The sequence below is a fragment of the Papaver somniferum genome, chromosome 5, assembly GCF_003573695.1.
Source record: "Papaver somniferum cultivar HN1 chromosome 5, ASM357369v1, whole genome shotgun sequence".
Classification (NCBI taxonomy): domain Eukaryota; kingdom Viridiplantae; phylum Streptophyta; class Magnoliopsida; order Ranunculales; family Papaveraceae; genus Papaver; species Papaver somniferum.
This window is the reverse complement of record NC_039362.1, coordinates 191002130-191028143: the sequence shown is the minus strand read 5'-3', so window position 1 is coordinate 191028143 and position 26014 is coordinate 191002130. Positions and strand designations below refer to the sequence as shown.

The following is a 26014-nucleotide window of genomic DNA, read 5'->3' as shown; positions in this document are numbered from 1 at the left end:
AAAATCTTGATAAGGTGCAAGTTCATGAGATATACTAGTCATCTATGAGAGAAAAGAATTTATTAGAATTAATTACAAATGGTTATGACAATTAAGGATTAAAAACATAACGTGTCACTGTACGGTGAAAATAGCATGTTTTTTAACTACATTTTTACTTTTTGGAATTTGAATGCACATTGAGCTTGACTCGTATTGTTGTTTTGAAACCAACTTACCATGTCAAGGTGATTAAAGTTGGTGAATAGGATATGAGTGACTTCGTAGCTAGCACAACCGAAAAAAACCCTAAAACTCGATATATGTCATCCATGGACATTTCTGTAGATCTTTTGGTGGAGTCCGTTAAAATGTTCAACTTACTTCTTCTTCTATCTTAAAAATGTCTTCTTACTTTTTTTGGTTGAAGAAACTTTCCTTGTACCGCAGAATATTCATAAAAACAAAAATGAAGACTATGATCTTAAACTTAATTGTCAAGCATCTAGGATCAGGGTCATCCAAAGCAAGCAAAGTACTGCTTTAAACTACCACATATTAGAAGGCCTGTTTTAGGGATTTTTGGTAACAATTCTTTTTTAATTTTCTTTTTTCTTGTAAAAAAAGGGTATCTGTAAGATCTAAATGTTTAGTGGACTACAACCCGTAATAAATAGCTTTCCTTAAAGACTATTTCATGCCAATTTCAATAGCTTAACAAGTAAGTACAGTAGAGGTTTGTATTGTTTCTCCTTGAGACCTAGATGCAGAGAAACACTTAGAAGCTAATGCATCCTGCATTTTTTATAATTAAGTCTTCCCTCAGATGCATATCCCTTTGAAGAAGTTTCCAACCCCCAGTTGTAGGAGGGAGTGTACATTTGTTCCTAAGGTGTTACATCGGATCATATTCGATTATTGTTTCTCCATCATACCCTTGAACCATACATTCTTTCAATGTTGTTAATAAGGAGGTAGCAGTTTATTTGAGGGTGTACCGATTTCCATATAAGATAAAATATCTTCTTTTTCTGAAGCAATAAAATAACTATTGATTAGGGATTCGTACAGCCCAAGCTAACTGGTACCCTCATTAGCATTCGTGCTCTTTTGTTAGTCTATTTTCTGCCTTTTCCATATTCAATGATTTCCACATTACGAAAATATATACTGAGATTGATGATGACCTTGATATACAATCAGGAACAAGGTCAACCTAGTATGTACCCGAACTATTCAATATTCAAATTTCAACAAGAACAAGTCTTGTAATCTATAACTCAAGATACGAATTCAACAAGAACAAGTTTTGTAGCATTTTTACATTGAGCTAAAAAAAACTATCTAGGTTGTTTACGTACTACTTGTGATATTTCAATCACATTGTTAGAGCATTGCTTGGTCGAACCCACTAGCTTCGGTATGTCAAGCTAGTTGTCAAATTTAGTTTCCAAAACGCATTCTTGATTTAGTATACTAAAGATAGTTTCAAACTAGATTTTGTCTAAGAAGAACTACTATTTAAGGCTGAAGATTACAAGAAGACATCAACAAGGACTTCATCAACAAAGGTATTTGGTGATTGATTTCATTTGGATTATTGTTCAATTATACCTTTCTAATCTATGGAAACAAATGCTCACTCTATGGAACAATTCTTATGATGGTTAATATACATTTATGTACATATACTTGAGGTTATTTGAGCCACGACTTTTGTGACAATAACAGTTATCCTTGGAAAGGTTCTCATGTTATAGTGAATGAGCTTACGAATTCAACGAGCCAAGGATCACTCAATTCCGAGTTATAACGATGAAGGTTATGAGTGATTTATTAAAGTAGGAAACAATCCATGGACTGCTTGTAACGGTTCACGGACTTGGGCCCAATTACGTGACTAAAAGGCATTTTTGGTCAAATTGGTGATGTTTCCTTATCTAGGCAAGTTGGTTATTAATCCAAACATATTTGATTACCAGAGTTTGTGATTCCTTCCTAAGTTAAAATGTGATTTATTCACATAAATACAATATTTGCTAATTAAATTATTTATTTAATCATTTTGGCAAGAGTTGTAACTTAGGAAAGACTCCCATAATTAGGAGAATCTTGAAAAAGGAAAATATCCTAAACTCTAGCTTAGATTTAAAGCTACCTTATTCACTATAAATAAAGAGTTCATGAGTGTTGCACGTTTCCATCCCCTTTGGAAAATTGGTGTAAGCTTCATAAGGTTGTTTTCCATGTCTCATGTTCTTCGTGAACAAGAGTGAGATAAAAGTTTTTGTATTGGGATCATAAAGCCGAGTTGAATTTAATCTTTGTGATTGATCATATAACTTGTAATCTAGGTTTTTCACCTCTTGTCTATTCTAAGGTTTTCTCTTCTGATATAAAACCATTCAAGATTTGTTGATCATAAACCCTAGGTTTTGATAGATTTCAGTTTCCGATCGTATACCAACACTTGTTAGTCGAAATCAGAAGTTAGAAAGAAAACTTCGATTAATGTATCTCGTAAAAATCCTTAAGAAGTTTTAAACAAGATATCTCTAGATTTATCTAATTGTTCTTATTGTAGAATTATAAGGGTTTTCCTAACTTGGAAATTGATCTTTGGAATCACCCAAGTTCACTTACGGAAATCAGGTTCACGGACTCCTTGTGTGTACTTATACTGATTGTATAGTTAAAACCCTAATCTACAAGTTTGTTTTGATATTACTTTTAGCTATTAATTATTTTTATCAAAATAAACACAAGATTTCCAAAACCTTGATTTACATCTAAAGGATAATCAAATCGGTGTTTTGTGCAAACAAAAATCGAATCGTATCAATCGTGTTGTTGTATCTTCTAAAGAGGGCCTTGGGTTCTGCTAGAAGATTTAAAAGAAGAATTCCTAAAGACAATCGGTTTTGTGCTAGGAATTTTTGCTGAAGCAAGTATTACATCTAGTCCGAATAGGTAGTAGGAAATTGGTGTAACAACTTATAATCAATGTGTGTTTATTCTGGACTAGGTCCCGGGGTTTTTGTGCATTTGTGGTTTCCTCGTTAACAAAATTTCTGGTGTCTGTGTTATTTCTTTTCAGCATTATATTGTTTATCTTTATAATTGAAATATCACAGGTTGTGCGTAAGTTCAATCAATTGGGAATCCGACCTTTGGTTGTTGATTAAATTGATTGACACTTGGATATTTGTTTTTCATACCGTCCAAGTTATTTCTTATATTCATCTGGGTTAGCAAATTTCTATTTATTTGATTGCGGATTGAATTGAGAAATAGAGATATAACTCCTTGATATACTTTTCTCAAGATTGAGGCTGACTATCTAGTTGATTCTCTTGAAAGTATATTAGAGTAAGTCCTATCAGATTGCCAAACGAATTGTTGGGTATGGTTGTTGTACCCCCGCTTTTTCACATATATATGGCCGAAAATAAATAACACAGAACACTAGATATATTTTTAACAAGGAAACTTGTTATCTAGCAGTACAATCCCGGGACCTAGTCCACTTTGAACACTACATTACGCCACTGTAAAACGAGTCTAATATCAGACTTCATATTGGAATGTGGTTAGGACCGAGTCAAACCTCCGAGTAATTCATCTTTAGTCGTGCTCCTTACGGCTCTTGAATCTCACAAGACTTGACGCACTTGATTGCTATACTGATGTTCTTTACGGACTTAGGAGTTGCTTCAGAAGAAGTGAAGATTTCAAGTAACCTGCCTCTAACAAGTAGCCTATTGTAATTAAGGCAATGCAAACTTGTTCAATTTGAGGGATCTTCAAAAAAAAATAAAAAATCTAGTAAACATGATTAGGATAACTTACTCTCTTTAAAAGGTTATGGAGATGCCTAATCCACCTTATAAAATCAGATTAACACAAGTTTAAACATTAATATTGTGGAATTACAAAGTCTGAAACAAATAACACTTTTTAATTTCTACCAATCTGATACCTAAAAACTCAAAAAAAAAAAAAATACAAAATAACTAAGTAGATTTTAAAAAAAAAAAAATTGCATTTTTTTTGTCTGTAATAGCGAGAGGACTAAAGTCGGGTCTTTTATAAACATCACAACGGTACAAGGAGATGATAGAAAAATGAGAAATAAACTTAAGGAAAAACTAAGTTGTACACCACGTATTTTTCAATGGAAGTGTTTGTAAAAAGCTGAAATGTTATTTCCACCCAATTTTATTCTAACACTTTGGTTACATCAGTTAGATCGATCGAAGGAAATTTTGAAAATTGTGATATGGTGCACGTTCATGAACGCTCCTACGTGGATACATTAATCATCTATGACCAAAAAAAATTATTAGGATTAAATACAAATCGCTATGACAATTAAGGATTCAAAACATAACGTATCACTATACCGTGAAAGTAGCGTATTTTTTGACTACTTTATTTCTTTATGGAATTTGTATTTACATTAAGTTTGACTCGTCTTGGTGCTTTGAGGCTAGTTTACCATGTCAAGGTGATTAAAGTTGGTGAGTGGAATACAAGTGACTTCGTAGGTAAGGAAACTACGGTAATGATATGGAATAATTTTGGGGTTTGATGTGTTTCCGAGCCGAATAAAATCTTAAATCTTTATGTATGTCATCCATGTACATTTTAATAATTCTATATATCTTTTATTGGAGTCCGTTATAATTCTATACATCTTTTGTCGGAGTCCATTAAAATGTTCAGCTTGCTTGTTATTCAACCTTCAAATTGCATCCTATATTTTTTGGTTTAAAAGACTTTTCTTTTACTGCTGAACATTCATAAAAAATAGTTGAAAACCATAATCATAAACCTAATTGTCATGAATTTAGGGTTGAATCACTTAAAGAACTAGGATATGCATCGGGGACTTTTGCTAACAATTTTTTATAGAAAGAGGTATCTGCAAGATCTAAGGGTTCAATAGACCACAACCAGTAGATATGTTTCAACAAATACTTTTTCATGCCAATTTCAATATCTTAACATGTAAGAACCATAGAGATTTGCATTGTTTCTCCCCGAGAGATAGCTGCAGAGCAGCATTAATTTAGAAGCTAATGCAGCCTCCATTTTTTGTAATTTTTTCTTCCCTCATATGCACATCCTCTTGAAGAAGTTTCCAAACCCCATATAAAGGAGCGCATGTAGATTTGTTCCTAAAGTGTTATACCGGCTCATATATCGATTATTGTTTGTCCATCGAACCCATGAACTATACAGCCTTTCAATGTTGGTAATAAGGAGGTAGCAGTTTACTTGAGGGTGTAGCAAATTTCATATAAGATAAAATACTTATTTATAAGGGATTCGTACAACCTAAGTAAACTGGTATCCCCGTTAGTATCCGTGCTCTTTTGTTAGTTTTATTTTCAGCCTTTTCCATATTCGATGATATCCACATTATAAAAATGTATACTGAGATTGATGATGACCTTGATATACAATCAAAAACAAGATCAACCTAGTATATACCTAAAATATTCAAGATTCGAGTTTCAACAAGAACAAGTCTTGTAATCTATAATTCAAGATACAAGTTCAACAAGAACAAGTTTTGTAGCATAATTAAATTGAGCTAGAAAAAACTATCTTGGTTGATTGCGTACTACTTGTGATATTTCAATTATAGAGATAAACAATTAATATAAGGCCAAACAAAAAAACGCAAAACATTAAATATATTTTTAACAAGGAAACATGCAATCTAGCAGCAAAATCCCGGGACCTCGTCCATTTTGAACATTGTATTGTATTATACCACTGTAAAGCGAGCCTAATATCAGACTTCAGAGTGGAATATAGTTAGGACCGAGTCAAACTTTCGAGTAATTCATCCTTAGTCGTACTCCTTACGACTCTTGAATCTCGCAAGATTTGATGCACTTGATTCCTGCATTGACTTCCTTTACAGACCCAGAAGTTGCTTGAGACGAAGCGAAGATATCAAGTAACTTTCCTCTAACAAGTAGCCTATTATAAGGGATCTTCAAAAAAAAAATATCAAGAAAACCTCAACGATTAGGATAACCTACTCTCTTTAATAGGTTAGGGAGATGTCTAATCGATTCCACCTTACAAGATCAGATTAACACAAGTCTAAACATCAATATTATGAAATTACAAAGTTTGAGACAATTAACACTTTTTAATTTCTACCAATATGATACCTAAAAACTCAATTTTTCTAGAAAAATACAGAAACGGAGTAGATTTCTAAAAAGATGGGCATAATTTATTTATTTTTGTTTTTGTGTTGATAGCGAGAGGACCAAGATCAGGTCTTTCTGTAAGCATCACAAAGGGTACAAAGAGATGATAGAAAAATGAGAAATAAATTTAAGGCAAAACTTGGTTGTACACTCATATTTATAAGCGGAAGTGTTTCGTCAAAAAAAAATCCGAATTGTTATTTGCATCCATTTTTGTTTATTTGACTATTTTAACATTATTGTTACATCAGCATAATCCAGACCAAGCTTGAACCTGGATAGGGTGCACGCCCCTTGACTAACTTAATTAAAAAACTCACTTTTACTTTTCGAGGTTAGTTAGGCCCATGAACTTTATCATGATATCAGACTGAGGCTCGTACAATGTGTGAAAAACCAAATAATCGTACAACAAAAATCCAGATTTAAGTTCGCAAGAAATAATACATTGATCACAACCAAAAAAAAAGTCTCCAAGTTTTTAATCTCCAATTTTAATGTTAACAGGCTCAGAATTTTTCCAACATGTGAAGAGGTTTGTGAAGGATAATAGCCCCACGTTAAATAACATCCTCTTAGTAAACACTAAATATAACCGGTAATTCTTCGTGTACCAAGAAAGAAATTTCGTGATTTCTCCCGATGCTCATATCTTCATGTGAAACCCACAATGGATAATGGATGAAGTTCACCCCTATAACTCCTTCTAGTGGGCCCACGAGGACTGCGAGTATCGGAAAAGCCCTTAGGATCTCTCCTCGATACGTGTAGAATCACTGGAATATAATATGGAAAGATGACTCCAGATGCCCATATCCCTAAGGAAATGAAGTGAAGGGTAACACAGGCCATAGCGATATGGATATGTGAAAAATACTAGAACCCCCTACTATATGGGTTCAATATATAGAAGTCCCACTAAATGGATCCTCCTCCCCTATCAACTCCATACTTTCACTTTTTAATATTTCTAGGCCCAAAACTTTAGATTTCAGGGCTTGGTAATAAAGTTTAGGGTTTGGGAGAAATTCGTAATACCAAAAATGCCATTTACTATATATACCTAATGAAATAGGCTGTAGGTTTCATTTCCAGATTCATTTTCATTTTCATTTTTACTTTCTCTTACTTCTCTCTCATCTCTGCTCTGAAGAAAATTAGGGTTTTTTTGATCATGCAGAAAGAAAACGATTGTAGAGAGCAAGAAAACGATTCTCGCTCCACCGATATCCGTCGATGACGTTTAATTCAACGCTTCTTCTAGTTTTATTGTATGATTTTGCAGTAGAATAAACGAATCCGAGAGAAGATTTCAATCAACTAATCTGCAGATTCAACTCAGATTCATCAACAAGATAATTATACAGGTAAGTATCCTCTTCTCTTTGTGATGATGCTTCGGTTTAGAGATTTTAGTTGATTTATTTTGGATTCAAATTTCAGAAAAGTATTTCAAAACCTAAATCTTCAGATGCTTTTCAATCGACTTATCTGAATCGACATCAGAGCTTAGATTCACCATCATCTACTTACTCTGGTTGTTTTGATGTAGAATTTTCGGAAAAAAATTGAACAAAAATTTCCGATCTGTTCATCGTCAAAATCGTTGTATACCTCTATTTCTATCTTCGATCTAATAACTGATTTGAGATTCGATATCAGTAAATCATCCTCTCTATTACCCATAGATTTGATTTGAATTTTTTTTCACTTTTAATTTTTGATTTTCATTTATACATGATAGATTACATGAAATGGTGGTAGGAATTTAGTTGAGGTGAAGGATTTAGAGAAGGATTTTTGAGCTGGTGGTGGTGCTGGAGCTGTAGGTAGTATGAGTGGTGAAGAAATAAGTAAATTGAATCCAGGCACGAATTTGTTTGTTATTGTTGATGTTTTTATTTGTTGTTGTTTACATTTCAATTTGAAAATGTCTGTGAAATGAACTCATAATGCGATTTCATCTATTCTTTGAGGCGATACAAACTTAAAACCTCTAGTTCAAGTATTTAGATATAAAATCTACTGGTAATATCACAAGATCGGCTTTGATTACTTGTTTCTGACTCAGATTCGACTCATTATGCTGTGTTAGAAACTCAGTTGAATGAGAAACTGTTCAATGACGATATTCGTAAGGGGTCTGTGGTTCAATTATTTGATTACATGAGTCATACTATTCAGAATCGGAAGTAAGTTTATTTAAATTTCGATCTAATTTTAGGTTTAATTTCAATTTTTTGGTATTGCGAATCTTTGAAATGATTCTCAGTTCAGATTATTAGTAGGTTTAATCTGATATTGGTGTTGGTTAAACTAGAAATTATACTGTGTTATTGTGTTTATCAGCTAAGAATATAGATTTTGTGGTGTGTGTGCCTGCCGTTTGATATGGATTACTAAGCACTTATATCTATGAATACTCTGTTGAATGCTTGGTGAACTATTAAGCAAGTTGGATCCAAACAGTTACATGGTATCCGTAAAGGTCTACGTGGTGATTCTGTTGTATTGATGGGAAAGAACACTATGATGAAGCGTTCTGTTATACTTCATGCTGAAAATACTGGAAACTAAGGTGAGTGAGGAAGTGGCTAAGTACAAGGTTTGTTTACTTGGATATGTTTTTAGTTTGGATTTGTTGTTTAGATTAGAAACACTTGTTTATGCGGTATTATATGCTTGATGAAGTTACATAAATTAGGTACTCTAAAATGATACTGAGTCCTTTGGATCAGCTTATGATCGTTACTTGCGGTGTGGAGGAGTAAGTAAATTACATTACATTACAAAAGAGTGTTTTCTGGATATTCGGTATGGTACTGAGTTGTATGGTTTTGAATTTTCATTCAGCAAGCTCCGTCGTTTAGTGGTGAAGAATCTGGTAGATCTTTAGGTGATGGAGGAATGCTTGGTCATCAGATGGATGATCCACGTATGCTTGGTCTTCGGAGATTTCCCCTTCTTCCAGGCATGGTTCCTCCTAAGAGCAGGTATATGGGACTTCCAAGCATCAAACAAGAGATTCCCCTTCTTCTAGATGCATCCAACACTTTATTTGTGGAAGGGTTGCCTGCATTTTGTACACGACGCGAAGTGGCTCGTATCCTTTTATCTGCAGACTATATCTTCATGTATTTCTTTGTTACGCTTTTTTTCATCTTGTCATCAGTTGTTAGACCTTCATTTGGGCTTGCAAATATCTTTCTTCCTTTTGTAGGTTTTAAAGAAGTGAGACTTGTGAGCAAGGAGTCTCGTCATGTAAGTGAATCCAGTATCCTTGTACATAGTTAAGTTTTTATTTTCGTACTCGTGGTCTCAGGATAATTTTGTTTGTTGCAGTCTGGAGAAGATCCACTTGTCCCGTGTTTTGTTGATTTTATCAATCCTGCACAGGCAGCAACTGTGTTGGACACCTTACAAGGTGAAAAAAAAAGCTTACTCTTCTTCTTTCTTCACTTTATGTGAAACTTAGCACCATCTGTATGCACAAATTCATTTTACCTTGTCTCCTTACTACTTCTTATCATGCTACAATAAGCAGTAAGTATACTGGATTGATGTCTAAATAATTTTATATACCATTTACCATAAACAACCTATTTGCTGCAATGTACTTAGTATGGTATGACTGCAAAAGCATTGGAAACAAAGAAATAAATACAACTGAAGCTTCGTCATTTGTGCCTCTATATGCTGAAAATATTGCAACAAATGTTTTTGACATCCCTGAGTTTTGCTTTCAGCGACTGTGCTCTGCTAATCTCCGTTTCTGCCTTAAGGGGTTTTGCTCTAGAAGCTGGGGACTTGCCGAAGTTTAATCAGGTTGGTTATTGTCTTCTTTTGTAAGTTATCTGACTTTTTTTGGATGTGTAACTATTAGTTACACATGCTAATTAGATGTGTAACTTCTAGGTACACAAGCTAAATGGATGTGTAACTAAGAGTTACACATGCTAATTAGATGTGTAACTTATAGATACACGTTCTAATTGAATTACTAGTTAGTTAGATGTGTAACTTATAGATACACGTTCTGATTGGAGCAGCAATGGTTGAGGCAATGGGGGAGCAGCAATGGTTGATTAGATGTGTAATTTCTAGTTACACATGCTAAATAGATGTGTAATTTCTAGTTACACATGCTAATTAGATGTGTAACATTTACTTACACATACTTTGCTTTAGGTAACTTAGGCTTGCAAGTTCATGATGAATGACATATTCCATATACAGGTGTAACTCCTAGTTACACAAGCCAGATGCATGTGTATCTCCTAGTTACACATGTTATATGCATGTGTAACTCTCAGTTACACAATTCAGATGCATGTGTAACTACTAGTTACACTAGTCAGATGCTTGTGAAACTGAATATACATTGGTGTATGTACTGTTCATTTTGATCTTATTATTGATTGCTTGTTGTTATATTTCAGGTTTCAGATAACTTCATAAAAGCTAATTGCTTAAACGTGGTAATGGTCTCGCTGAAACTGGAGTTGACGCTGAATACACAAGTCAGATGCATGTGTAACTCTCAATTACACTAGATAGACACATATGTAACTCTCAATTACATTAGACAGATGTGTGTGTAAATTCTAGTTACACATGCTAAAAAATTGTTGTTAATGAATATTAAAGTAATACATGTATTTTTTTTGTGTTCTATTTTTGATGTCTATTTTCTGCATATATATACAAGTGTAACTTTGCATTACACATGTCGTAAGGATGTGTAACTTTTGGTTACACTTGTCATATGCATGTGTAACTTCTATTTACACATTCGCAATGTACTTTAATAATTTCGGGCCTAGATTTAATAATTTCGGGCCTAGATTTAAATTTTATTTAATTATGGGCTTGACAATATGCATAAGGCTATCAAGGTCTTTTAATAATTTGGGACCTAGATTTAAACTTCTTTTAATTAAGGGCCTCATATTATGGGTTATCCATGGATGGGGCCTGAGCATAATTTTCCCCATGGATATTTGTTAGGAACTTACGGCCAAGGCCACCCAAAACAAGTAAAGCGCTTTATGCCACATATTTAAAGAGGCCACTTAAATAAATAAAAAAAGAAGCCTATCCGTAAGTGTTTGGTGGGGCACCACAAATATTAAACCTAAATGTCAGACTCAGAGTACTGGCACTTGTACTAATACTTCTATTTGTTAGTTTGGCGCACAATGGTCTTGAAAAGTCTTCGAACCAACTCCAGGCTCCAGCATTCATACTTCTGTCTACATTTCGTCTCAGAAACTTATAACAGTGTTGGCTGCTGCACATTCAAATGCTGTACATCCGAAGGACTAGGCGACAGCCTCCAACCTTTACTGCTGCTAGCAGTATACCCAGAAATTTATTTTCCAGCGGCAAATTCCATCGACTATCCACCTGACTTGGTTGCTGCACAATGAATTGTTTATCCCACCCAGTTTTGTTTCTGCACATCTGAATGCTTATCCCACCCACTTGGCTGCTGCACAACCAAAGGACTAGGCCACGGCCTCCAGCCTCCACTGCATAGTCCCTTGTTTGGTTGCTGCACATTCATCTGAGTTTGATATAACCAGATGGTTGGAGGGGATGGCACATAAAGCTAAAGTACTTCAAGTTTCATCCAATAAAGTGCCATCTTAGTTAAACTATAAAGGCGAGGGTGTGTCTCCATCTAATATTGTCAAATGGAAGATACAGGTCTACGAAGTAGGAGGTCGATTATATCTTCTAGCCTGGTATAACAATAAACTTTATCTTATTATCTCCGAAGTGTGCAGTAACTAACAGCATGTTTTAAGCTATAGTAATCCTGATCAGGTGCTGATTCTCTAACAATGTTATACATGAATACAAGAGGATTCAATTCTTAGTGTTATCTTACAAATTTCCATCTAGGAAGGCTGCTATAGCAAAAACTGATACCTTTATATGGTACAAGCTGGATTAACAGAAGATATCTAATCAATTAGAGCATACACTAGACCACAAAACTGGAGATTTTAGTGTTGACTAATCTTATAAGTAGGCCGGGTTTCACATTCAACGTTTATCTGAAAATGAAGCTCACATGGAGGGGTAGGGACAGGGTGTTTTATCTAAAGAATAAAAAGATTAAAAAATTAAAAATCAGAACATCAACTATTACTATGAGGCAGTTGCTTCTTGTTCACATCTCTCAGCTTCGAAAGATGTCGCTTTCTGATCGAAATCTGGAGCCTTTGGTGTCAGCCCTAAAACCTTGAACATCATTTGGTCAGCATCGAAATCATTATTGGGGGTTGTCAAGAGCTTCTCGCCTGTGAATATTGAATTGGCACCAGCAAGGAAGCAGAGTGCTTGCTCGGACATGGAAAATCGAACGCGCCCCGCTGATAACCTCACCATTGCTCTCGGCATCACTATCCGAGCAGTAGCAATCATCCGGATCATCTCCCAGATTTCAACTGGCTAAAGAAAAGAAAAGGCTGCAATGAGACCTCAATTGCTTAAGGTACAGACACATTTTTTGCAGTTTCCTTATTTGTTCTCTAACCAACATAGATTCTCTCATGTTACCCTTTGCCTACCCAAAACAAATATACAAACCTCAAATCTAACTTACAGACTTTCTATATATCCTTATTAAAATTATTGAATTGTTAACTATGGTAGTACAATGGAGGTTTAGCATTATATTATTAATCCTAACCTTAGACCAGATCTTAAAACCGCTACATCTTTATTTGTTCCCTTCTAACCATAAGGTATGTCTGGTCAAGGATGTTGCACATTTATTAGAGGAACCATTATTTTCATTTTTGTTGGAAAATAGATGTGGGCCAGCAGCCCCGTACTCAATTATATATTATCAACTCGGAAAATTGAAAAAAAATACCTTTTGATCTTCGAGAGGTGTTCCTTTCACTGCAAGCAATGCATTGATAGGAACACTTTCTGGGTGCTCGGGAAGTGTTGCTAGAGTGTGCAACAGACCAACTCGATCTTCTTCAGCTTCGCCAAGCCCAATAATTCCTCCTGAAGACAGAGAGAGAGAAAATAGGCATGAATGGAAAATGTAAATCCTGTTTACAAACAGCGGGATCACTTAAAAAAAGGAAACAGTATATAGTTTTCACTTCCGACAAATCAAATGAACTTTCTCTTAGTTTCCCACAGCAGCTTGTCATCAACGAAATCCAAGAATAAGTTGTCAAATAAACTAATTCAGCTTATTAGTTACCATCTGGACCCGTCGTGAATTCTTCATGAGATTTATAGTGAAACAAAAATCTAAGACCTTAAAGAAGCTGTCTGGAAAAGTACCTGAGCAGACATTGATCCCTGCTTCACGGACGAACTTAAGTGTTTCCAGACGCTCATCATAAGATCTAGTGGTGATGATGTTTGGATAAAACTCTCTTGATGTATCAAGATTGTGATTGTATGCAGTTAGTCCTGCCTCCTTGAGCTCCATCGCCTGCTGCTTCTCTATCATGCCTAGAGTGCAGCATACCTCCATGCCCATACCCCTAAAAAGTATAATTTCAAGGATGCTTTAGTTCTTTCTGTAAAGCAATTCAGTATCGAAAAACTTTTCTAAGACACATACCTAATTTCTTTAACGTATTCTAGAATTTGTTTAAAATTTGTCTTTCTGCCTACTGTGTCTCTCCAGGCAGCTCCCATGCAGAAACGCGTACTGCCTGCCTCTTTTGCCTGGGTAACCAAAAGATAAGTCAATACTTAACTAGAGAGAGCCAAATAAATTTAATTGAGATAATGAATAAGTAATTTGTGACCAACATATTATTTAAATAAAGTGATGGAAGTGTTAGTATGTTATGAAAAGACGGGTTTGGAAGCGAGTCTGACTATCCAATTACTACTGGCTTTAACATCTCACTTGATACATCCGTTTAATCCAGAAACCTACGTGCTCTTTTCAACTAATTTGACTCATATAACAAAACCAACTTGGAACCCACAAATTTGTTGTGATGCAGATAGTTTCAACACCATGACTGATATCACCTTAATTAGTGGCAATCAATCAATTCTTACTGATCAAGTGATCAAGTAACTTCTCATCATACTTATATGTTAGCTGCAAGATGTGCATCTTGCACATGAGATTGCTACTGAAAAAATCCTTACGGATTGTCACCATACAGATCCACTGTAATTCTTAAGAGAATCTTCTTATAATTTCCAAAAGCTGAACATTGGCATTTGGAGGATCACTTCCTTCACATGAGTTCACAGAGAAAGTTTTATGACAAGACACTATATGAAAAGAAAAGACACACCAACAGAGGCCAGAGCTCTACTGCAAACTTCTTACCAACTTACATACTGAGAATGATTCTAAACTAGATTAGCACTCGAACTAGAACAATGCAAACCAAAGTAGCAAATGAAAACAAAACCGCACCTTTTCTGCTGCCTCCAGAATAGCATCCTTACCCATCATTTTTTGGGCTTTCAGCCCAGTGTTATACCTTGAAGATTGTGGACAGTACGAACAATCCTCACTACACCCGCCTGTTTTAACAGAGAGAAGAGTGCATTGCTGGACTTCCCTAAAATTATGAGCATGTCGATGGACTTGTGCCTACAAAAAGCCATAATGTGTTATATTAGAACGCATTCTACATAAATAGCTTTATCAACAGAAGTTCAATAAATAGCACACACACAAAATGGCCTAAAAGCAAACAAGAGATTCAGTAGTTACAAAAACTAGCGCGGTATCAAACAAGTCAGCTCCATTGTAAAACTACAAGAGACCCTTCTGGTTCAAATAGTAACAGAAAACAAACTTAAATTGCAATTTGCCTCCGAAATCAAACCTTAAACCCCACGGGACATGTCGCCACACAAATTACTACATTTTGGCACAAGACAGTCACAGTGTAGTGTACTGCATATGAGTTGCCCTTTCCTCCTGTAAATTGTACCTCCAACCTTCTCTAATGTTTATCAAATTTAGAATTTTCATTTATTTTCCTACATTTAGTGCGTGGGTCTCTATTATAAAACAACAGGCTATTCTTTCAAAAAAAAAAAAAAAAAAAAAAAAAAAAAAAAAAAAAACAGGCTAAGCTTTTTAGTGACCTAAGAGGAAAACCAAAATCATCTCCCCTCTACCACATTTCATCAAACATTTACTTGCACCCTTTTCTTCATCAGCTCAATCAGTATAACAACCATCAAAAACAACCTCAGAATCAGATCATGAAAAAAAAATGCTCAAAATCTCAAATTAAGGTTAAAAATCACAAAATCCAAACAAGTTAAAAAAAATCAGAAAAAATTAACATAAAATGTAAAGAAAATGAAGGAGAAGAAGAAATTACTCCATGGTAGAGAAGATCGAGAACAGGAGAGTCATAGACATGTTTAATTTCATCTTTAGTCCAATTATTTCTTGGACCTTCTTTAATTGTTCTATCTGCTTGTACGGCTGCAGCTGAAGAGGAAGATGATAGAGTTGAAAATGAAGAAATATACAGTGATGAATGAACACGAAGTCTCAAAGATCTAATCATCATCATTTTTAGTTTTCTAAAATTCTATAAACCCTAGAAAAATCAAAATTACAGAGTGGAAACCACACTCTCTTCTTGGAGTTAACGGATGTAATAATGAAAAAATAGTTTTTGAGTTGTGAGTGAATTTAGGAAATTTTCATTTTATTATAGAAAAAGATGGCCATTAGAATCTCGACACGTTTGAAGTCTTGTGTTAAGACACTAGATTGAGATAGGTTGGGTCCTAACAGTCATTATTATGGTACTACTAGTTTGGTTCAACGGCCCACCTGCTTTCGTTTGAATACAGTACAATGTACGATGTGTTTTACTCCCGATCCTATCAATCAATTCACCACCAGCAGGTCCAGCGCATAATTGCAGTGGACTACTATCAACGATCTAAATTTGAGTCCAAAATTCAATCCAAATCTGAATTTAAAATTCGTCAGTATCGGGGATGGAGATTTTAAAAAAAGAAAAAAACGAACCAACCAAAACATTTATAAAATAGTAAAATAAAGACTCCGACTTTTATAAAGTGAGATATTAGGAAAAAAAAATCGACGTTCGTAAACGAAATATCATGAAAAGGAGAGAAAAAACTTCGACTTTCGTAAACAAGATATTAAGGTTTGAGGTCAGAGCAGTTCCTATGGAATGAACAAATTCCAAGTTTGTTCATATTGCTCCTACTATGGACTCAACAAACATGAAAAATGAATGTTCAAATCAACAAGAACATCGAGATGGACCACCCAGCGTGCGCCTATGGTAAGGCCGGGCGAACTTGCCAAAAACACTGGCGTTTGAGACAAGAACGTTGACGCTTTCCCTTCCTACGCGCGGTTTTACTACAAGCGCCAGCGTTCACCCTGGAATCGCCAGCGTTTGACACAAAGACGCCAACGGCTCAATCTGAACGGCTGAAAAATCTTGTGATCCAACGGCTATACTTTTTCAATTTTATAAATACTCCTCATTTCAACTCTAAATGCACACATTCTCCAAATTCTTCACTCTTAATTCTTGATTGAACATGTCTTCGCCCCTGTTAGTTCGGCGAGCTTCGTATACTAAAGAAGAAGATGAATCTATTTGCAGAAACTATGTTTTTTTATTTACTCAGCTTGCTTTAGCAAACTATCCATGGGTGAATTTCTGGGCGGTTATTCACGATGGGTTCTGCAGTGACACTCGTAATCCGAGTCGTCGTGCTATATGCGATATAGAAAATCGTTTTGGTACAATTAAGAAAGAAGTAAGTGAGTTTGTAGCTTTAACCATACAAGCAAATTGATATCGACTGAAAGGTGAAACTGATGCTGAGATGGTAACAAGATCTTTGGCTGAATGGATACTTTCGAAAAATGTGGCTTTTCCTTTCGAAATAATGTTTTGAAATCCTTGAGGTGTTGAACAGTTTCAACCCCTTCTTTGTAGTCGTTGTTCAACCTAATACTTCTTCTCATTAGTGAAGCTAATGTAATGTAGTCCGTCGTAATTTAGTGAAGCTAATGTAAAACGCTTAATTTTGAATATATATAATTTTATTTAATTAAGATTGTCGTACTTTTAAAACTAAAATTACAAATGTAGCAGAACTAAAAATTATAATAGTCTCTCTAACGTCACTCATCTCTAGCTCCCTCATTGTTATTTTCTGGAGCCGATAATTCAGAAAATCCTGGGGATAAACCTGAGAAATCCCAAGTTGCCAACGTATTATATATATTTCCAATTGTTGATAGACCTGGGGATAGACATGGTTGAACAAAATTAAGTGATTTGAAAGTACTCTGTGTACTCGGTCCTCCAAGCATATAAGAGGTTTGTTGTTGTGGTGGTGTTGGTGTATAGCATTCATTTGGGTTGTAGGGTGCATTTGGGTTGTAGGGGCGAGAATGATGATGAAATGCGCCTAGGTTCAAGCCGAAATGCTTGAGGTTGAGATACAAGCATAATTTTTGATGAAGTATTCTGTCGTACATGTGGTGAAGAATTCTGTCGTGCTTGTGTTTCTCACACCATTGTTTCATTACTATCGTTCCATGATCTGTTGCTCATGGTGGAATCGGAAGAATGTGACCGCCGCCCATCATCATTTACAGTGATACTCAATCCAAACAGTGTTTGTCTGTCATTTTCAAAGTTGTTCCAAGTGCAGCGCCTCTACTTGCTAATTCAGCCAATGCAAATCATCGAGTTGCCTCCGCAACTCTTCGTTACTGGTAGTGACATTGTAGTAAGGATAATCACGGTTCATACCTTGGGAAACAATGTGGATCGTGGTTGGATCACCTTGTGAAGTAATACTTTGCATCTTCCAACGAATTTCGGGTATATTTGACGAAGATGGTGAAGAACTTGCACCTGTCCTGGGATAAGTCATAAAGATTGGCTCTTCTGAAGATGGTTGGTTAGGAACGATATTTGGATCATGGGACATGTTTGACAACCCTGGGAAATCAAACCCATAGACGTGCATGTATTGTGTCCCAATTACAGGCTTCGTAATTGACTTGTATCAGTTGACATACTATGCTTCATCAATATTCATCCTTGTATTTAGTTCACACCTCTCCCAACCGGTTATTCTCAGCCGATCATAATCTGATGCAAAGGTTTGCATTTGTTGCAGCGAGTTAATTGCAATTGCAAATATACCTTGTATTTGGTACCGTACTCTTTCTCCCAGATACCAAACCCCTTTTTGTGATTCCAGACTGTAAAAAACAACTCTACGCGTAGAATAATCAATAATACGTACTCCAATCACCATACTGAGGTAAATCAACGTATGGGTGAACAATTACGTTGTTGTGGCTCCGAGTCATCTGATGAAACTTTTGAACAAAACTGGAACCAAAGACGTGGCCAGTATTCTTCTGTATGTTGTTCTTTATATACATGTCCAACATTGGAAATCTAAGTGTCCCGTCTTTTAAGATTGGTTTAGCAACACGGAAGTAGGTATACCACCAATACTGCAAATTACTCCATAATTTTGGTTTTTTGGCTAAATAATCTACATTTGTTCATAAAAATTATTTAAATTTAGTAATAATAATAAATTTAAAAATAATAATTTTGATATTTACCTCTATGATGCTCCAGAAACCAGTGAAGTTTTCTTGGCCCAGGGATGCTTGATCCAACCCATAGATAGTACAATTCTGCTAAAATTGCAGATCCCCGGTCATAATTTGGTGCTTTGTCGAGATCTTCTAACAGTTCAAGCCAACCAACATGAGCAACAGAAGTTGAGTTTGGAAAGAATGTTTGACCCAGTACCCATAAGATAAACATCCTCTCGAGTTCAGGATAGTCATCTACATGTAGTGGGTTTCTGGGTTTGATTAGGAAAGACTTCAGCGCTCACATCTAATCCCACCTCCTTTCAAATTTTTATAATCTTGACGTATTTCTGATTCCACAAACGAGAGAAAAAGCGTCTCAAATTTATTATTTGATATCCATTCGTCTTGGCTGAATGGTGGCGGGTCTCCCATTCCACTTGGGATCCCAACAATGAAATACAAATCAAGGAGCGTAATTCCTATTACAAGTATAATATCAACTATGATTAATTATTTTGATTATTTAATAATTATTTAAAAAAATTAATTTAGGTTAGGTTAAAAAACTTACCAATTTCGAAATCTATAAAATGGAATGTGTGCGTCGTCGTCCACCACCTTTCTATCACTGTTTTCGGAATTTTGTTGTTATGTTTTCTAGGCTTCATTCTATTAAGCGCACTCCAAGGATATCTGTTAACCCTTTCTCGGATTACAGGGGGTAGAATAACATAAACAACATTTAATTCATAAAATCTACCTCTTATGTTATAATAATCCTCAGACCGATCTTGATGCTCCGACACATGACCTGGGAATAATGATGGAGCAGCAACGATATTTGGCGAAGAAAACTCTGCTTCTCGATTTTGAGAAAAATCTACACCCGTGTTAGGAAGCAGTGCCGATTCATTTTTTCGATCTCTTCTCTTCTTTATACTATTCGTCTTTCTTCTCACTAAGTTGTTCATATTGTGTTAGAATTTTTTGATTTAGAAGAGTTTTAGAAGAAGGAAATGGTAGTGGCGTGACTGAAAATGAAATCAGTAGAACGAATTTATATTGTTGAAATAATACGGTTGCAAATATTGGCGTTGGAGAGTCGAACATTGGACATTCTGGTTTTACCGCCCGCGTTGGTGATTCACACGCCAACGGTTGTGTTGTCAACGCGCGTTGGTTCTTCCAACGCCAATGGTTGTCTCGTCAACGCTTGCATTGGTTCTTCCAACGCCATCATTTTTACCTTGTCCGCGCGCTTAATGATGTAACGCCTTATGCTTTACCATAGTGGAAAATCCAGTTTGGCCATCCACGTGGCTTAACAAACAATTTCATTTGGCCATTGCCATAGGAATTTCCCTTAGTATACCAAAACATAAGAGGATAACTATATCCTTAATCTAAATATGAAATCGTCACAGTTTCGATACTCCTCAAATACTTGTTGCTGATATGAGAAACCCAATAATTCACAGTTAAATTCTTGTATGACAAGTTAAATTCTTTGGATTTTGACTCGATGAACTTAAATCTGAACGACAATTTCTAGAAAGGTTTATGGAAAAATAAGATCTCAGATAACATAAAGTGATTTGGACCAATAATGCTAATGTAGTAATTGGGGAAAATAATGGATGAAGATATAAAATATTAAGCGTCCATCCACAGTAAAAAAAATGTACATGATTCGTCTTTGCAAGTTTTATCGATATAGTAAACATCAATCAAAATAACTTTTGCTTATATGAAAAATTCTTACATATCATTTACAATACCCATTTGAAGTAAGAATTAATAGGACAATACCCGAAAACGCCTTATAAAAAGCTTGCAAATCACCTCTTTAACCATTAGTCAAACCATCCTCTTATCATCTATTTTGAATGAAAAATAAAAATTAATCATCCTCTTGTCTTCGCTTCCTTTACTTCTTATCATGTGTATTTCGAGGTTTGGTATACATGTGGATATTCTTTTGTTAGATTGCTTCAATAAAATTGAGACGTCTTTCGCTACAGTTATTATTCGACCAAAGGTTTTCTCTCAAGGAAAACATAGATACATTATGAGAAATAATATTAACAATTATAGGACCCATAAATAAAGTAGACCTCGTAGAACCAGTCTCTTCTACCGCGTGAAACTCAAATTTCTATATTTTTTTTAATCAAAGGCGCATTCTAAACAATGTAAATTTATCCAAAATTGAAATTTCTTACTCAAGTTTTGAGGTTGGAAAGAAAAAATCAAATCAAATAAAATAAAAGAATAACTCAATTTATTTACAATAATGAAAGTGAAGTATATGTCTCACGTTGAGGTCGAAGTTTTTAATTTATTAATCATGTTTGTCAATGTGAAGCTTATGATGATATATGGAATCATGCTTTATACCATTGACCAAAAACAAACACAAAACTAATAGTTTAGTAAGCATGTAACATACATTTTACTCGGATGATCAGAATATTGTAGAACACATCCATTTATAAAGAAAATTTAGACGTACTCAGAATTAATGCATTCTCTCTGTGCAATATAACTTGTTGATGCTACCACAGGTAATTGGTTGATGTTTCAGAATTCTACATATTCAAGATATGTTTTTGAGATATTCAGAAAACTAAAGTGAACTGAATTGCTCTTCATTATGGCAATAATGTCATTTTGGTCAAGACAACAATGCATAAAGCTGGTTACACAATAACTTTGTTCTTCAAACAACTTATACATGCAGAGTCAAGACTATATATAGTCTAAAGTAATTTTGCGATTGAACATAGCTAGTTTCTTGAGAGCTAATAACGATAGTGTTTTATTCACTCAAACTATCCATTGATTCGTACATGGATACTTCATCAGATAGATCAAACGATACCACCACAGATTACCTCGATAGGGGAAGGTCAAGCTCTCCTAGTAGTGACGGATCTACCGGAATCGAAATTTATGATGAATGAGACACAACTAATAATTTTGCTTGCAAAAGTTGCTTAATATCTAAAGTCGACGACTTTGTATAGGTATTAATTTGAAATACATTAAGATTTGGTCCTAGTAATTTTTATCTGTTTTAGAATTTGCAAGTTTTGGTATATTAATTATTCATTATTTTGTACATCTTTTTCTTTTTTCTTTTTTTGTTAATGGTTCATTATTTTGTATATCGTTAGTGTAGCAGTTTATAAGTTAGGAGTTACATGACTCATCGTGCCAAAATCAAAATAAATATATGACAATGAAATGAAATCGGTAATTTATATCTGCCCATGTTAGTCTACATGGGTAGGGAGGTGGGAGCTACAAAAATAATTGTGAGGATCAATTTTCTTCATTTTTTTCTGGCGTTCGTGTAGATTTATTTTTCTGATAATGATAAATGATGAAATACACAATGATGGATGAACACGAAGTCTCAATGCTCTAATCATCATCATTTTTCCTTTTCTTTAAAACCCTTAAAAAATCAAAATTACAGAGTGAAAACCACACTATTTTCTTAGAGTTAACGGAGGAGGAGAGGAGAGAGATGTAATAATCATGAAATGTACTTCACTGATTTTTGAGTTCTAAGATAATTTAAGAAATTTTCATTTTATAATGGCGGAGTATTAAAAGATGGCCATTAGGTTACTGACACGTGTGAAGATATATCAGAACGAGATTGAGATAGGTTAGGTCATTATTATGGTACTAGTTTGGTTCAACGGCTCACAATACTGTATGTTTTATCAACCAACTAGATTACTTTGTGTTTCACTCCCAGTCCTATCGATCAATTTACCACCAGCATGTTCATTGCATAATTTCATGATAATACTAGCAAAACAAACTTATAGTGCGCTTGGATACCAGAATTAGTGCTTCTGTTTCTCCAAAAGTTGAAGTCGTAAGCAGAAGCCAGAATTAAAACTATATTTCTTCATAAAAAGTTAAACTTTTTGACTTCTTGAAATCGTTTGGAAATTCTCTACCCAAACTGACTCCTTGCTTTTTGATTTCTATAAGTCAAAAAGTTACTTCTGGATATTCAAGCGCTATAAGAATGAGTCGTTATATAGGGGTAAAGTTGTTGGATGATGATGTTCGATGGTATGAGTTCTTTACTCACCAACATTGGGGTAGTGAGATTAAAGAGAAAAATATGGACAACCAAAACCATCAAAAAAAAAAGAACTTCAACTTTCTTAAATCTAAATGAGACTAATACAAACTTGTCAGCATCGGGATAGTATGAAGAAGAAGAAAACAGACCTACCAAAACCAAAAAAAAACTTCGACAATGCAAAAGTTCATTAAGGTCTGAGGTTAGTAGATCAAAATAACATTTGGTAATAAGGGGATGGTAGGTATGGGTGATAACTAGATCCTCAATATGAATACTAAATTGTCCCGGTTATGTAGTTTATCAAGCACCAATCTAACACGTATGGCTGATTTGATACATCCGATCATAAAAAGTAGAATGTTGCGCTTATTAATTTTTTGTTCCTGAAAATGTCACTGGATGCATTGTACATATCAATTTGTTCATCAATAATGCAAATAATTTATAGCAAGATAAAGACAGATATGATGCCTTATAATCCTGATTTAATTGGGGTATACCAGAAATTTATTCACACATCAAAAACTATAAGGGGGTGCCATAACAACGTGAAAGTACAATTTTACTTTCATCAATAATAAAAATTAAAATCATATTAACCCTCAAACCATCATCCCCAAATTCATTTCTATTCCAACTCAAAAGTCTGTTTCCCCTCTCATCTACTCTCCAACCTAAGGACACCTTTAAAGAAAAAAAAATCTTCATCATCAATTGATCGTCGATTTGAAAACTTTAACGACGATTAACTTCTTATATAAACATGGCTCGTATGAAAGAATACTAGCGAAAAGTTGAGAACCCTAAAGTCGTAGAGAAACTCAAATGGAAGGTTTATGCGAGAAGCGGGAAAAAATAAAACTGGGACGAACTGGAGGAAGTTATGACCCAATTAGAAAGTAAGTGAAGTAAAACCCACTACTCCATTTGTGGTTTGCATTTTTCGCGGTGTGTTAAAATATAAAATTAGATTTGTAACCGAAAAATTACGGTTACAGAATGAGGGTCATCACCTTCAGAATCACAATACCCTAACGACTTTTAATATGCATGTCGAGACTATGACAAGTCGTCAACTTATATGTTGTAGAAGATAACAACTCTCTATCTATGTTTTCTAAAAAAATTGGCCTACTTTATTGTCGTTAATATATAGTTGAACAAGATGAAGACTCTAAATTTGTTGGTGTGACGACCCTCTTTTATACACTGACGATCCTAGATGATTAAATACTACCTTTCTGTCCCAAAATTTGATAGGTTGGTCGACATATTTACAAAGGGTCGTAATTGCATATTTGAGGTTCATCAACTCATTACTGTAGAATCTTTGGTGCATATCTGAAGGTCGTTACTGTTTACAATTTATACAATGACGACCCTTCTTCTGAGAACATGAATGTGATGTATGACTTTTTTTTTTGTTTATCATATTGTAGTAAGATGAAAGATATCAAGCAAGGAAACCAACATTTTTCCGCTCCTCCTTCCAAACCTCCTCGCAACTAGAAATTCTTGGTAGCCGGTCCTTTCGTGGAAAACGACCAAATGAGGTATCTTTTTCTATCCGTGAACCCAAAGACAAAGGTAATAACATTTCAGATTTCTACGCTTCTTTCTCTCTTGTTGTATCTGCTTCTGGAAGCGATGGAGAAGAAGATATGGAAGAAGAAGAACTTTCAGTAGAAGGTGAAAAAAAAAAGACAATGGTGGTGATGGTGGTTCTGCTGGTGGTGGTGTTGATGATGATGCTGATGATAGTAATGATGGTAATGGAGGTGAAGGGAAAGAGGAGGATGAGGAGGCAGAGAAGGATGCCCCACATCCGTAGGTGGTACAGACGAATGATAAATTCTCAAATCAACCTAGCGCGAAGCACATTCCCTCCAAACATTTGAATTTGGAACGTCTTCGCAATGGCAAAGCCGGAGGAGAATCTAAAGATGGTCGAAAAGTTATATTTGGATATCTCGACTCATGGGATCGTACCATCTTCGAGACTATCGTATGAATATAAAAAAATTCTTTTAATTTGAATATTTGTTGCTAATTTTTAATATTGTATGTTTATTTCTATCTCTTTTATAGAATCATAAGAATGTCGTTCGTCTTTTTAGGCGCCAGTCTTCGTATGTAAAAATGAACCAATAAAACTAGGAGATGAATTTCCAAGAGTTAAAGAGATTGTAGAAAAAAATTGATATGTATATTGCCATTAAAGACTTTGTGATTACGTATGACAAGGTTACAATATCATTTTTTTGTGAGGGGTTTTATGGTGAAGTTGACGGCTTTCAATTCTCGTTTGATGAGATGGCATTGAATCCTGACGATATATAACAAAGTTTAGGGCTCCAAGTCGAACGGAATCCACCGTAGACAAATTTAATAAAAAGATTACTTTGACTCAAATTCATGAATTGACCTGTAAGTTATTTGGATGATATGCAGTGAATACTAATAACCTTTTCTTCCCCGGAAAGAAATGCCCAAAGAAAGAGTTTAAACTTGTAAAAAATAGGGAAATGGTCCATTCTCTGATTTGGAAATTCATGCAACGAAAACTGCATATTTTTTGTAAGTCCTTTCTTCGGTTGTGTTTCTCGACAGCAAAGGAAATAGGGTCAGCACCAACTATCTCCAGCTTCCGGATCCCTTGGTTTAGGTGAGTAAGTGCTCGTGGGGGGACTTCCTGAAAACGCAGGGATACCAAGTACACCACCAACGTTTTTGTTCGGAAACTTGTATAAACAAAACTTAATACAATAGCAAGTAGACCAACATAATGATATTTGACAATATGTATATAGAGTTCATATGTCAATCATTATATATATAGACTCAGAGTCCGTGAACCTGATTGTTAAGAAGAGTACTTGGAAAATCAAAAAAATCAATATCCAATATCAATCTAGTTGTATCCAAATAATCCAACCGGAATTTTTCCAAGTAATTAAACTTGTTATGTATCTTTCAAGATACGAATTATTCAAGAACTAGTCTCATAATCGATTACAATTAAATGGATGTATGTACTTATATTTAATACGTGCAAACCTGTGTAAATATAATTATAAAGATAAACAATAT

General features: G+C 34.9%; 2 protein-coding genes across 2 annotated transcripts; one reads left to right on the top strand and one right to left on the bottom strand.

The window, feature by feature from the left end:
- The first annotated feature begins 8766 nt into the window (after positions 1-8766).
- LOC113280398 (RNA-binding protein 1-like) lies at positions 8767-10033 on the top strand. Its single transcript, XM_026529024.1, has 5 exons — positions 8767-8817; positions 9066-9315; positions 9412-9473; positions 9555-9636; positions 9834-10033. The coding sequence occupies exons 1-5, from the start codon at positions 8767-8769 to the stop codon at positions 10031-10033; spliced, it is 645 nt and encodes a 214-aa protein (XP_026384809.1).
- Positions 10034-12040: 2007 nt separating this feature from the next.
- Positions 12041-15857, bottom strand: LOC113284072 (biotin synthase, mitochondrial-like). The gene is made up of 6 exons (XM_026533471.1): positions 15560-15857; positions 14635-14814; positions 13813-13919; positions 13527-13732; positions 13099-13238; positions 12041-12671 (listed from the first exon to the last, which is right to left on the bottom strand). The coding sequence occupies exons 1-6, from the start codon at positions 15755-15757 to the stop codon at positions 12369-12371; spliced, it is 1134 nt and encodes a 377-aa protein (XP_026389256.1). The 5' UTR covers positions 15758-15857; the 3' UTR covers positions 12041-12368.
- Between the last annotated feature and the right edge of the window lie 10157 nt (positions 15858-26014).